At 41.7% G+C, this 15,152-nt stretch overlaps 1 protein-coding gene across 1 annotated transcript in view; it reads right to left on the bottom strand.

Moving 5' to 3' along the window:
• Positions 1 to 15,152, bottom strand: part of NOP53 (NOP53 ribosome biogenesis factor) — a 35,637-nt gene that overhangs the window by 7,233 nt on the left and 13,252 nt on the right. Inside the window, exons 8-9 of the mRNA XM_077480924.1 lie at positions 7,823 to 7,978; positions 528 to 703 (exon numbers count right to left, since the gene is read on the bottom strand). Coding sequence (XP_077337050.1) covers positions 528 to 703; positions 7,823 to 7,978 — 332 coding nt within the window. The remainder of the gene's footprint in view (positions 1 to 527; positions 704 to 7,822; positions 7,979 to 15,152) is intronic.

The following is a 15,152-nucleotide window of genomic DNA, read 5'->3' as shown; positions in this document are numbered from 1 at the left end:
CTTCTATCCCTACTCTTGTCTGATGCAACGTTTTGATGTTTTTATTTGATTGGTGATTAATGTTCTACTCTTGGTTGTATATTTTATGTCATATTGTTTTGATCTGCTGGAGACTACAGTTTATAAAGAATATGAGGGGAGAAAAAAAAAAAAAAAAAAAATATCTCCCGATCCTCTGCCCTCAGACCCCAGGGATGGTAAACACACCACTACCCAAGGGCACCCAGTGTTGGCATCACATTTCCAGCATGTCATGCTGGAAATACTCACAGCGCAAGGATGTTTCTCATCACAGGGCAGAGGCCTACAGAGATACCAAAGATTACAAATCTCTGTAGGGTCTCAAACAAATTTGTGATTATTCCAAAAACCCAGAGGCCGGGTGGAAAACCATCTTCAAAATGTAGCTTTCCCAGGAGAAAGGACTTGCATGTATATCTGATATAGTCCTGACTTAGCCCCAAAAAGCATTGTATCAGATCCTCCGACTCAATACTGATGAAGCATAGCCTTTCAATTGTTCTTACTTGAGGCGACCCAGCCGCCGTGGCTGCAAGGACTGCAATTTGCGTTTCTCCTCCCGAAGTTTCTTGCGTCTTAAGAGCTCGGCTTGTCTGGTCTTCAGTGATGCATAGATAGACTTCAGCTGGAAGAGACTCTGACGTCGCAGTCTCTCTGTTTTCTCTGTTTCTTGTCGGGCTTTCTGAGGAAAAAGCAGGACAAGTGTTTTTACCTTTCTATAATCATGGCAACACTTTCTGCTATAGCAAGCTACTATATAAATTCATAGTCTGAAGTAAAATAAACTTGTTCATTGAAGGGGATTTTTTGTACATGTAGATTTATCCAGTGCAGTCTGAATTAATGGGAGGATCATAGGGGTTTTATCTCTCCCGTATCAGTAGTGCAGCATGTTACCCGAATGTTCACATTTATCTGTACTAAAAGAAACCTGCTCTAAAATGCCGTTAATCTCTCATTAAAGTTTGACAGTCATTGTGATCCATTAACTTCAGTACTTTTATTTTCTGGTTCTATATAAATGCTCAGATGTTCCCCTGACTTTCTAAAGCTGTAACCTTGTTCAGGATCAGGGATTCAAAATACTCAGGTCATTAGCTAGTCACCTGCACTTGATCTGTAATTAAGACAACGTTTCATAGCTTATCCAAGCCACTCCAGTCTAATGTGTAAGGAAGATAACCCAATATCTATTGCCACACTGGTAATTTAATCACCATGGAATGTGTCAAGAAAGATGTTGATTGTCCAAAAACAGAATGGGAAATGTAACAGTTGTGCAACCACCCCAGTTCTACTACGGACACAATCCCATCCATTGATGTCAGGAAACCTGCATGTCAAAATGATCCTTTAAATTAGTTGGTCACATCCTGTTACCACTACTAGCTATGCCATGACCTGCAGACATACTGAAAGGGTTTGTAAAGTCTCGTTTTTACTTCTATAAAAAGAACAAATATGTTATACTTACCTGCCCTGTGTAGTGGATTTTCACAGAGCAGCCTGGATCCTCCTTTTCTCGGGTGCCTCTTCTGTACTCCTGGCCCCTCCGTTGAGTGCCTCCCCCACAGCAAGCAGCTTGCTATGGGGGTACCTGAGCCGAGCTGCAGCTCCGTTTGTCTATTCAGACAGCTGTGGTTTAGCCCCACCCCACCTCTCCCGATTGGCTGACTGACATTGTGAGCCAATGACCATTCGAGACACTTGTGGACATTGCTGAACAGAGATGGGGCTCAGGTAGATAATAGGGGGGGGGGGGGGGGGGCTGCTGCACACAGGTTTTTTTTATCTTAATGCATTAAGATATAATAAAAAAATAAAGTGACTTTACAACCCCTTTAAGTCATTGATGCATCATGACAGCCAGGCAACTAGGATCTTCTGAAACAGTCAGCAATTGTGGTCCTTTAAAAACGAAGCAAGCCACTAGTCTACCCTTCTTGGTTTGGGTTTATTGTGCCAAGCTAGAACATACAGTGCTACCTCTTGGGGAATAATTCAATCTCTTCACTTCAAAATGGACATTAAAAGGGTTGTAAACCCTCATGTTTTTTTCACCTTAATGCATCCTATGAATCAAAAGGTGAAAAAAAAAAAATAAATAAAAAAAAAAACTGGCAGTGACTGGCCCCCTAGCCCCATTTTACTTATATGAGCCCCGTATTCCCCTCGCCGAGGACACACTGTCCCACTCCACAGGGTACCGGCTATTGATTGGTTAGATTGATAGCAGTGCAGCCATAGGTTCCCAATGTTGTCAATCAAATCCAAAGATGCTGGGGCCGAGTCCAGCATTTGTGTCTATGGATGCAATGCTGGAGGGTGCCCGCAAAGGACTTGTGTACTGACCATACGAAAATCAGACCGTTGTCCGCCGAAAATTTACTAGCCTGCCATCCAACATTTGTTGGCTGAAAGTTGGACAACAATTGTCAGATGGAGCGTACTGTCAGATTTTAGGACAGTCTGTTGACAGACAATCCCCTGCCAACAATCGCATCGAGGCTTAAGAGTGCGGTAAATACTGCACTTTTCTCCCCATTTAGAACTACAAGTCTGCCATGGTGGCAGACAGGACTTATACTTAATTTACAAGCAGTTTACACCCTAAATATAGGTGTAACATGCTGCAAATGGTGGAGTTAGCCTTTGAGACAAAGTCACATTACACATCAGAGCCCACAATCCATCCTGTGTTCAAATGGGTACACTTACACTGATCAGCCATATTATGATGACCCACCCAATACAGAGTAGGTCAAGGCAACACCTCAAACTTGTGTTGCTCAAACCATTCTTGCAGTGTGGCAGGATGCATTATCCTGGTGAAAGAGGCCACTGCCATCAAGGAATACCATTTTCATGAAATGGTGTTGCTGGCCAAGTACATGTCAAGTAACATCCATGTGCATGGAAGGACCCAAAGTTTCTCAGCAAAACATTGCCCAAAAGCATCACATCGCCTTTGCTGGCTTTCCCTTTTCAACATAATGCATCCCAGGCCATCCCTACCCTAGGTAAGGGATGCACATGCACCCAGCCATCCAGATTTAAAATAAAAGGCAATTCTGCGATTGCTCTGTGGTCCAATACTGATGCCCACTGTAAGCACTTTTAGCTGTGAACACATGTCAGCATGGGCATCCTGACCACTCTGCAGCTTCAGACTCATCTACAACAAACTGCAATGCCCAATGTTTCTGCTTTTAACATGTCAACTTCATTAACATGTTTATTTGCAGTCACCGACTTTTAGATGCCATTGTAATAAGATAATCAATAATATTGTTCACTTTACCTGTTGGGATCTTATGTTAAGGCTGATCTGTGTATGTTAGAGAAAAGTTTGCCATACCCTATAGCAGTGATGGCGAACCTTGGCACTCTACATTTCCCATGATGCTCATGTACTCTGCAGTGTAGTTGATCATGGGAAATGTAGTTCCAAAACATCTTGGGTGCCAAGGTTCGCAATCACTGCCCCATAGCATACATGTCTTCATGCTCAAAGTCACTCAGTGACCCCCCCCCCCCTGCTAATGCCCAAGAGAGCAGAATTCCTTATCTGTATTACAAAATTTATAAGCCAAAACTCCTCACTGCTCATATTAATTCTAACATAGAAGCATTGAATCTAACTTTTATAAGTTTAGAAGGTCTCAAACTGTTGGTTGGAGATACACTAATTCAAGGCTGCATATAACAAATAGGCCGCTTGGGAGAGATCCAGCTTATACCTCATTACACATTCACGTGTTGTAAAAAATGAAAATAAAATGTCCAAAGTATTTGTATCAGCACATTTGTGCTTGAAGATTTTGTAGGTTTAATGCAATGTCTGTAAAGCACTATAATTTGTCAGTATTCTTTGACAAGGATAATCACCATTTCCAGACAGATAAAGTGGTAAAAGCATCATTAGGATTTACAAGCTTAGTACAACTCAAACATTGAAGGGACAATGCCTTCTGGTGGTCAGAATAGGCAAGTAAAGATTTAAAGGACCATTACCTAAAATGAAAGTGAGCAAACTACAATCCCCAGTACACAGTTTTAATATGCTAATATTCTAGCAATTGTAATGAAGCTCATCGATCCATTATGTCATGCGCCACAGCGGTTGTAATAGCATACCCCTTGGTAGCTTTTATATAGGGTTACTGGAAAGCAATTTAACCATGTGAGTACTAACCTACCAATACCCCTTTATTACCAGGCAATTTTCAGTGCTGTGATAGTTGACAATTACTTAGTCATGCAACACAGTAACCAAAATAAGGTTTTGGCAGTATTTGAGGCAAACCTAAAAATAACTCATCTGCCCCCCCCCCAGTCCCACAAGTGCACATTGTTTGTATTTTTTGGGAAAAAGTAAATGACCTTTTCTATTATATAGTGGTGTGGTGCTCCACTTCCGATTCCCTACCCATGCAAGGATGACATAGGGATGGCCACCTGCTGTTGCCCTGGGATGTCCACATCACACATCCAAGGAAGCAGTGACACAGCAAGGGACCAAGTACAGAACATTTTTGATCATGGTAGACATGCAACGCAATCATCTGCCAGGTATTTAGGACCTGCCAGAGCCATGCAGCATGTTGGTACGTATGCAGGACCTTGCATAAGCACATACAAGTCACAAGGGCTCTGCCAGATCCTAAAAACATGGCAGAGACCTGCGTGTCTACACATGTGCAAGCTCTCGTGACATCCAAGCACATGGAGAAAAAAAAAAAAAAAAAAAAAAATCAGGGAGGAACAGGCGTTTCAAGATGGCAGCGCAGAAGCAGAGAGGTGCCAAGAGAACTTCGGCTGTAAGACAGACAACTCTGGAATCCATGGACTAGTACTCTATTTTTTACATTACCAAAAAGGAACAAAGAAGGAATTTTAATTTAATCTAGTATGATGAAGCTCCTCAAATAACCACTAGGTTTTGTTTTATTATTTTTAGTAAAGTGCTATGTAATGAAGCATTCAAAAAGGGAACATTGGCCACCCATTAGTTTGTTTTTTATTCACACAAAATGGTGAGGTAGTATGGTGGTTAAAGACATACCAAAACAAAAACAAAAATATATTGCAACTCAGTCTAATATAGTGGCTGCATTCATTTTTTCACCAGTAGATCCTGCCAGTAACACGTACAGTCCTTGAACAACACTGTCCTCCACTGCATCTATGAAAGTAATATTTTCACCCCAGGACAGGGCAAGAAACTTCACCTATGCTATAGCGGCGGGGGGATATGTGTTCTGTAGCTCTGGGAGCTGGAAGCATACCGATAGGAGAAGCACGGGCAGCTCCAACACCAACTGACGCTGTATTTTAGTGGCGTTTGCTTGGGCTGGAAAAGGGCTGGCGAGGAAACTAAAAAATGGTCAGAGGGTGGCTTTTATGCAGACATCAAAAACGGCTCTGTATAGGCAAGGTGAAATACTCTTTGGATACCAATGCAGAATCCCAACACACTTTTTTTTTAAAGCACACAACTGTATGCAAGCAGGTGCTGTAGCTGGCTTGAACTGTAGAAAGTCAAGGCAGAAGGACATCAGCAGCACACACTGGATCTCCAACGTGGGGCGAAAGGATTAGTCAGCCATCACATTGTCTCAGCAAGAGCAACATTTCAGAGCCTTGCAGGACCCAGGTACTGCAATGCTCAGGAACGCTGCTCTTGCTTTAACAATCCAGTGTGTGCTGCTGACGTTATTCTGCCTTTAGTCTCTTTTAAAGTGGTTTTAAAGGCTTAAAGTTTTTCACCTCAATGCATTAAGGTGAAAAGCCTTCTGTTCTGCAGCCCCTGCCGCCCCCCCCCCCCCGATCCCCACTTTCTCGAGCATTATCCAGTAATGTGCACGAGTGCAGAAGCTCCCACCGCTGTCCCTCTCCTAATTCGACATATTGATAGCAGCGGGTGGTTTAGAACCACTTTAAATAGGTCACAAGTGAATGCAGCCTTAAAGTAAAAACCCATGAGGGCCCAAAGGGAGGAGAGTCTCTCCCCCTCCCCCCCTCTCTCTCTCTCTCTCTCTCTCTCTCACTGTTAGAATTTTGAAAGGACCAATTCACTGCAAGGTAGAAAACTGCGCCAATAGCAACTTTCTCCAAAGCAATAGAGGCTTAGCAAGTGTCAGACAGAATGCACCTTGACATCAGACAGAAGTCACTGGACTGGGAGGGGGTGGGATTGTAAGCTGGTTCTGGCTGTATGCCCAGCTGGCACTGACTTATCAAGCAGGGATTTAAAGCCTGAGAAGGGCATCACTGATTAACGCTACCATAGGGTCAATAGACTTCAGATAAGCTCAAAATATAGATGTATGAGCAAAGTTTAAAGCAGTTGTATACCCACACAGGGAAAGAAAAAAAAAAAAAAAAAAAAAAACACCCACACCTGTAAGGCAAAGGCATAATGAGCTAGTATGCAGCACATACTAGCTCATTATGAAAAATACCTTAGAACTAGGCGTCGACATCTAATGCTGGTCCACGTTGAGGGAGCTGACATTTTGCCCTGGGCTTTTTTCCAGGGTTCGCTGCTCCAGCACTGAGTGGCTGGAGCTGCGATTACGTCACTCCTGCGCATGAGAGTCTTTCTGGCAAGGTCCGGCAGCACTGCATGCAAAGTGAATCCGTACAGGTTTAGGAGATCCCACGCAGTCAAAGGTCATACCTGGAAGTGGGTGCCTGTCAAAACCAGGTGCCCACTCCTCCCCAAAAAGTGACAAATGTGGCAGTGGAGGTGCAAATAAGCAGAGCTTCACTTTAATGCATTTCTATGCATGAAGAGAAAAAAAATAAATAAAAAAAAAAAAAAAAAAAAAAGCACAACACGTGTGCATCTCTCAATCTCTATTCAGCACTGATCAAGGTCAGTAGCGCCCTTCGTTCTAGCGTTCCTCACTAGTTATCAAGTTAGCAGTGGGATTCATTGGCTCCTGCTGTTGTCAAAGCCTGTGAGGAGAGGAAAAAAAATAATCAGGCCTGGGTCATTGGACACATTGGACGCAAGTCAGTCTCTCTCAGGGCCAAGCAGAGAAAACAGGGGTTACATGATCTCAGAGGGTTCTTAGCCCCTCCTGATGCCCTTAGATCAGAGGATGAGAGCAGCCGGAGAACATGTGACTGGCCAGAAATGATCTGAAAGGTATTTACAGGTACAATTTTATACAACAAATGTACATAGTGTAGGATAACTTAGTTGAACAGGGGGGCTGGCATTAGTCTCTGCCTTTACATCTACTTTAAGTATATCTGCCATTGACTAAAGTAATATAGATGCAACGCAGGCACATAAAGGAAACTGTACCTACCTTCAGATTTCAAGGCATACCATTATACAAATACAGTATTACATTTCATAAGGCAGAAATAAGGCAGGCTCTCTCCTCCCACTGTTATGCTGCCTATCAAATTACTGGGCAAATGGGAAATTAAAGGATAGCAGCCTGGTTTGGGGCTTTCAGGGGGTTCTGGAAAATGAGCTCCTTTTTATTTAAAATTACTGGTTTAATAAGTACACTTTATATTTTTTTTACTCAGTTCAATCGACCTGTAGTCAATGTCAATTTATATATATATGGGTGTGGACATGAGTAGATAAGCCTTAAATGGTTAGCAGTATCCAAAGTGTAATGACACGCTACCTGTTCTATAGGGCATCAAAAGGATGAAATATAGAGTGGGGCAGTATCTTTTCTACCTGTGGCAGCCAATAGTGCAAGCTCCTACTCTTCTTGCCCATTACTGTATTTTGTGGTTTGCCTAAAGTGCAATACCCAAAAGTCCTTACCAGAAATTTGGCCTCTTTCTGCTTCTTCTTCTGGCGTTCCGTTTTTCTTTCCCTCTGTGGAAAAACTACAGCTTCTTGTTCTGTGGTCTCCTTCTCTTCCATTTCATCATCAGACTCCTCCACCAGACCCTCACAAAGTTCTTGCAGGCGGCTCTCCTGGAAGTACATAGACCATGCATTTAGCTTTGCACCATTGTTTTGACATTCAGCATAAGGCCAAGGGGCTGCACAGAAACCAGCTTGTGGTAGACATTGAAACAAAGTCCTAACACCAGTCAGACAATTCAGAACAAGCTGCATATTGACAGCCTTAGTCAGAAAGTCAAATTCTCTCTAGACTATTTACTGCACGACTGACACAAGTGCATTACACAGACCATGGCAGACCTATCAGATTTGTCGGCGTCTATTTGTTAACTTTTTGGTGAAGGCAAGAGATGCAGGGGTTCTGTGTTGGTTTAACAAAATTAATCTATAGAGTAAATATGAATATATTTATACTTTTATAACTTTGTACCTCTGCTTAGTTAGTTTACTTTAAACTGCAAAAAAAAAAAGCAAATCTATATAGTTTGACCAGGTGGAAAAGCTTCCACTGCATTTGCACTCTAAGCAAACATCAGCGCCACAGCCATGATAGACACCAGTACAGGTGTTGTCTCCATCTCTTAAGTAGGCTTGACTATGCACTAAACATAGCCTGTCATGAGGCTTGTGTTCACCCCATGTGTAGAACACAATCCTCATCACTGTGTTTAGGTGGCATTGTAGCATCAGCTTTGATGTAAATTATACATGCAGTATTGGTGTCAGAAAAAAACAAAGGGGAAGGGGGTACCAACATGTCAAATCGTAAGAAGAAAAAAAAAAAAACTCTTCACCAGCGGCAAGAAGACAAGTCAAAATATATTATAATCATATGGCCTAGACTTTTAAGGGTTTCATTTCCAACATGAAAGCCAGGGATGACACCTGCAGCACCAACCCTCATTTTGCATGCTGTAAAACCATACCAACTCAACTTAATTGAAAAAGCAATCAGGTATATTCAGAGATCCTGAAGTAGACCAGTCTTGAGGATAATATGAGAAAGTGGCTTAATCCCGCTCTCACCCTGTTGCAACTGTCCAAGTAAAATGAGCTCCATTCACCAACTTCCCTCTCAAACATAAACACAACAGATGCGCTCCCTGTCCCTTCTTATTTTAGTACTACAGGGAAACACATTAAGGGTATACAGTCTTCCAAATGCCACTTAAAATGTCTACCTTAAAGTGTTAGTTCACCAACACTAAACTCTATGCATCTACAGGCATCCACAATCCAACACTCACCTATACAGCCCTGTAAAGAAGAAACCAGTATACATACCTTTTTTAAATATTGTTTATTTCGTTTTCCACATTTACAAAAAGAACAGTACAAAATATTCCTTATACATACTTTTAAAAATCACTTTGACTAACATTCATGTTATTTCAGTGTTTTCAACATTCACATAAAAACAAACAGTCAAAAAAAAAAAAGTACACATTGGGTGCCCAACCGGATCGATCTTAAATATCCCAAAAGGGGAGAAGAAGAAGAGGAGAGAGAGAGGGAGGGAAAAGAAAAAAAAAAAAAAAAAAAAAAAAAAAAAGGTTTTAAGCCCGCCCCCTCCCCCTCTCTTCATGTGTTTAGAATTATCCTTTTGTGATTTTATCTTACCCATATTTATTACCCCTCCCACGTGACGCTTTTTCTTACTTCCAATTTGTGATTTGTGTAAGGTGGGGATTCCTCTCCTTCCATCCCCACTCCCTTCTACAAAAAAAAAAAAAAAAAAAAAAAAAAAAAAAAAAAAAAAAAAACCCCCCGACAAACCCCCTAAAGGGCCCCAGAACAAGGGGTCCCCCATCTCCTCCCCCCCACGCAAAAAAAAAAAAAAAAAAAAAAAAAAAAAAAAAGGGGGAGAACCAAGGGGGGGAAAGGATCCTTTCCCCTTCTCCTCCCTTCTTCCCTCCTCTCCTCCTCCCTCCCCTATAAAAAATAAATAAAAAAATTTTATAGGGGGCTATGAAGTATATGCATCTTATCTCCCTCCCCTAGATGCCCTCTCCATCCCCCATAATTCCAAGATATATTGAGGATTTTCTAAATTCCATCCAGTTCCTCCAAGTCACCTGGAATCTAATTTCGGCTCCCCGTTGAAGGTGTATTAGTTCTTCCATAATCCTCAATCTATCTATTTCCCTAAACCATTCTCTTATCCCGGGTGTTTCCTTTACTTTCCAGTATCTCGGGATCAGTACTTTCGCTGCGTTTAGCAAAAATGGAGTTAATGCTCTTCTATATTTTTCCCTAGGGCCCTCGGCCGCGTGAAACAAACATTTCCAGGGATCCAGTTCTATTTCCTTCCCGTCGATCTCTTTAATTAAACCCACCACCTTTTCCCAGTATAACTGGATTGCACTGCATTGCCACCATATATGGGCATGGGTTCCCTCCCTCCCACACTCTCTCCAACAAAGGGGTGATAAGTCTTTGTTAATCTTATGCATTTTCGATGGAACATAATACCATCTAACCAATAATTTATAGTTCATTTCTTGGATCTTCGTATCTATTGAAGTGGAGTGGGTATAGTCTATAACTTTCCCTTTCAGTTTTTCTGGGATTGATTGATTCAATTCCCCTTCCCACCTCCCAAAAGCCGGTATCGCCTCATCCTCCATTAAAGATATTAAGGTCCTATATATCTTAGAGATCCCCTGTCTGCCCGCTCCTCCTCGGTCAATCAATTTCTCCCAAGGGTTTAAATTGTCACCCGAGCGGAGAGGTTTTGGAAGGGACTCAACAAAATGTTGGAGTTGTCTGTATCTCCATCCATCCCATGGTGTTCTTCCGTATTTCTCTCGTATCTCCTCTAATGAGCATAAGCTATTTGCTTTTAACACATCCCTTAACCTTAATATGTCCCTATGCGTCCACTTCTGGAACATTTTGTTTTCTTTCCCTGGAGGAAAATAGTTATTTCCTGACAGGGGCATTAGAGGGCTATTGTTGTTTTGACCTTCTGTACCTTTAAGTACCCCATCCCATGTTCTTAATGTTTCCATTGTAATCGGGGATATTCTTCCAGAGAGACCCCTAAACTTCATTGGAATCCAAATGGTCTGGCTCAGGACAACATTACTCATATTATCTTCCAGTGATACCCACTTTTTAAATGGAGCGTTGTAAACCCAATCCAAAATCCTCCTCATTACCGCTGCTGAATGGTATTTTTGAAAATCTGGGAGAGATACCCCTCCCTTATCCTTAGGCCTATTCATTACCTTATAAGAAACGCGACTTCCTCTTTTGTTCCATATAAATTTCTGAATCAGGGATCTAATAATTCTAAAATAGGCCCCTGGGATATTTATCGGGAGGCTCTGAAAGACATATAGAGCCTTTGGCAGAATCATCATTTTAATTACGTTTATCCTGCCAAACCATGACAGTCTGTGTGCAGGGTAACCTTTAAGATCTTGTTTAATTTTATTTAAAAGAGGGAGATAATTATCTTGATATAAATCTGTAACTGATGTCGATAAGTATATTCCTAAGTATTTCAGGCCCTTCTCTTTCCACACAAAGGGGAAAAGAGCTCTAAGTTCTCTTCTCTCCTCTGGGGAGGAATAGACATTTAATATCTCAGTTTTCTCTCTATTGATCTTAAAGTTCGAAACATTCCCATATTCCTCCAACTCCTGCAAGATCCTAGGAAGGGACTGTTTGGGATTCGTTATATAGAGCATAATATCATCTGCAAATGCAGATATCTTATGCTCCTTCTCTGATACTTTTATTCCCTCAATACCTTGGTTCGCTCTTATAGAAACCAAAAGAGGTTCCAAGGAGAATACAAAAAGTAAAGGAGATAATGGGCATCCCTGACGTGTACCATTATATAGCCCAAAAGAATTTGATAGGGTCCCATTCACCTGAATCTGAGCTGTAGGGTTAGAGTATAAGGCCTCTATCCACCGCAGCATTCTTGGGCCTAAACCAAATTTATATAATGTCTGCAGCATGTATTCCCATTCTAACCTATCAAATGCCTTTTCCGCATCGACCGATAGGAAAAGGGAAGACTGCTTCTTCTTCTTCTTAACTTCCTGCATTAAGAGGGTTGTCCTCAGTATATTGTCCCTCGCCTCCCTTCCAGGTACAAAACCTGCCTGATCTCCTTCTATACAATCTGGCATATATTGTTTCAGCCTCTCGGCTAAAATCCTTGCATAAATTTTTACATCCTCATTAATCAGAGAAATAGGTCTAAAGCTAGAGCATAATGTTGGGTCTTTCCCTTCCTTTGCTAATATAGTTATAAAGGCCCCCAAAGCTTCCTTCCGTATCTCCCTTCCTTCCCCTATTGAGTTCATGTACTGATGGAAATAAGGTGTTAAAGGTCCCAAAAACTTTTTAAAGTATAATGATGTGTATCCATCGGGCCCTGGGCTCTTCCCATTCTTACTATCCTTAATTGCTCTTTCTATTTCCTCCTTAGAGATATCCCTATCGAGCATACCAGCATCCTCCTCTGCTATCCTCGGTAGATCTATCTTCCGGAGATATTGTTCAATTTTTTCCCTTCTCTTTTGTTTATCCTTGGGGTCCTGGTTACCATTTACCTTATACAGTAGTTGGTAGTATTCTGAGAAGATGTTACTAATATCCCTTGTTGCATATTTCATTACTCCCTTCTTATCTTTAATTTTTGCGATATAATTAAAATTTCTTCTAGGTTTAATTACCTCTGCCAGGATTCTCCCCGGTTTATTACCAAATTCATATTGTCTTTTAGCGGACTTTAAAAAGGCCTGCCTGGTTTCCTGTTCCAGTATGTCTCTCAGTGCCTCCCTTTTTCCCATAAGTTCGTCCATTATTTTATGGTCATTTAATCCTTTATGTAACTGTTCCAACTCCTGGATTTCCTGTAAAATCAGTGATTTTTGCGTTGACCTTATTTTCCTCCTCTTAGCTGCTTCTGCTATCAATCTCCCTCTCATGTATACCTTATGGGTCTCCCACAACACAGTTGGTGCAATATTTTCTACATTATTTTCTTTAAAAAATAAGTTCATATCTCTTTCCAAAGCTTCAAATATTTTATGGTCATGCAAGAGGGATTCATCCAACCTCCATACTCTTTGCCTAATCGGTATATCCTCCAGGTCCAAAACAGCCATAACTGGGGCATGATCAGAGAGAGTTATAGATTTTACTTCTACTTTCTTTAACCCCTCCAAAAGCTGATGGTCCAAGAGGATATAATCGATTCTTGAGTAAGAGTGATGTACCTGGGAGTAATATGTAAAATCCTTTCCCCCTGGATGCGCAATTCTCCACACCTCTACTAGTTGCTGTCGATGTAGTTTTCGTTTAATTATCTTTAGGTATTTACCTTCTGAGCGTAGGGATGGGGGTTGGGCATCCAGGGTTGGATCAAATACAAAATTAAAGTCCCCTGCCATAATCACCCCCCCTTCCTTAAAACATTCTAATTTATTCAGCACTTTCCCCAAGAAGGGACAAGGGAGATAATTAGGGCAGTAGATACAAGCCTATACATACCTTTTTTGAAGCAAATCCAATCTCCAGTGCCAGGAGCTCTGTAGAGGACACAACTCATGGCTGCGAAATTAATGGGGAGTGACGTCACCCATAGACTTACTATGGGGCTTTCGCTGTCGGCTGTGTCCTCTGCACCCACCTCCACAGCACAGCCGACCACTCAGCGTGGGACCAGATTGGCTTCAAAAACTGTATGGATTTCTTCTTTACAGGGCTAGATAGGTTAGTGTTTGGTTGTGGATGTCTGTAGATGCAGGGATTTTTGTGTTAGGGTGGACTTACACTTTAAACTGTTCTTTCTGAAGAATCTGGAAAGCCTTATTCTATATCTCCGAAAAGTCAGATATATACTTTGTTCTCTCAAACCAGAAAAAAAATAAAAAATAAACCTCCAAAAGTGTAAAACACTAATATTGTCAGTCACAGAACAAAAAGGTTAAAGTGCATGTAAACCCTCAAAATATACCCAGTGAAGTAAATAGCCTTCAATGATACACAGATGAAACAAATCTCCCCACATACATTTCACATGAATATTTGCAGTCTTTCCCTTTCTACATTCTTTAGAAAGTGCAGATCCTGTTAGAAATCTTTCTTCCTCCTTCAGCAGTGGGAGGGGAGTCTGGGCATACACTGTGTGACAGCCAATTGGAGGAAAGACTCCACATAGGCAGAGGAACAAAAACTTGCAGAGATGCAGTCTGAAAAGACAGCTCTCTGATTATTTACCTCCAAGTTCCCTCCCCAACACAAATTTCCAGCTGCCGTTATCTTGTGTGCTGGAGAGCTTGTCAGAAGTTATTAGGCTGATCTCCAGTTTCATTCCATAGTGCAGGCATGGGAGTTGCGATTGCCAATAGCAAAAAGACCATAAGAAGGGATTACCTTGGATCTGCTACCCGATGTATATACCCAGTTTGGGAGTGTGTGTTTGACCCTCTATAATCAAAGTGTCCACGTCGTGAGGTGAGCAGCCATTTTTATCATTGGTGTGGGTCATTTCCCCATGAAGTCAGACACAAGGGGTAATTTACTAAAACTGCAAAGTGCAATATCTAGCGCTGCTCTGCAAAGAAACCAAACCAATCAGCTTCCAGGTTTTATTGCCAAAGCTTAATTGAACAAGCTGAAGTTGGAAGCTGACTGGCTAACATTCACAGCTGCACCAGTTTTAGTACATCTTAAATGATGGAACGTTTGTTGTTTCTCCAAAAGTTCACACTCTGAGAAACACCATCCTGAAAATCCACTAATAGTTTTCAAGCCATCACTATTGCTATATGGTTCTACTTCAGTAAAGAGGGAATTCTTAAAATTCCTTTGCACCTCTCCCCTTCACTCCTGCCAATGGACTTGGCTTCCCTGATCCTTCCCTGATCAGGTAACATCAGGCAATACAATTATCCAGTTTCTGCTGAACTGGCTGAGATTCTATAAATCAATGGGCAGGCAGATTGTACCCAAGTTGATCCATCCATAGCTGCTATCAGTAATCACTGAGCTCAGGTGTTGGCTTCCTGGCAGGCACGTGGAATTGCTGACACTTCGCTGTGCTAATCACAAGCAGAGACATTTCCCAATCCGTGCAACCACAGATCGTGAAAGGTTTTACTGCCTGTGATTACTGCTAGCTGCTATGGATGAATCAACTTGGGTACAATCTGCCTGCAGAGCTCACCCTCAATCACTGTGTTCTCCCTGGAGAGACAGCTCCCCAACTCCTCCACCC

This window comes from Lithobates pipiens, unplaced genomic scaffold, assembly GCF_037356315.1.
Source record: "Lithobates pipiens isolate NorthernLeopardFrog02 unplaced genomic scaffold, aLitPip1_a1.2 Scaffold_1, whole genome shotgun sequence".
Classification (NCBI taxonomy): domain Eukaryota; kingdom Metazoa; phylum Chordata; class Amphibia; order Anura; family Ranidae; genus Lithobates; species Lithobates pipiens.
Note: the sequence above shows the minus strand (reverse complement) of the source record. Positions and strands in the feature narration are given on the sequence as shown.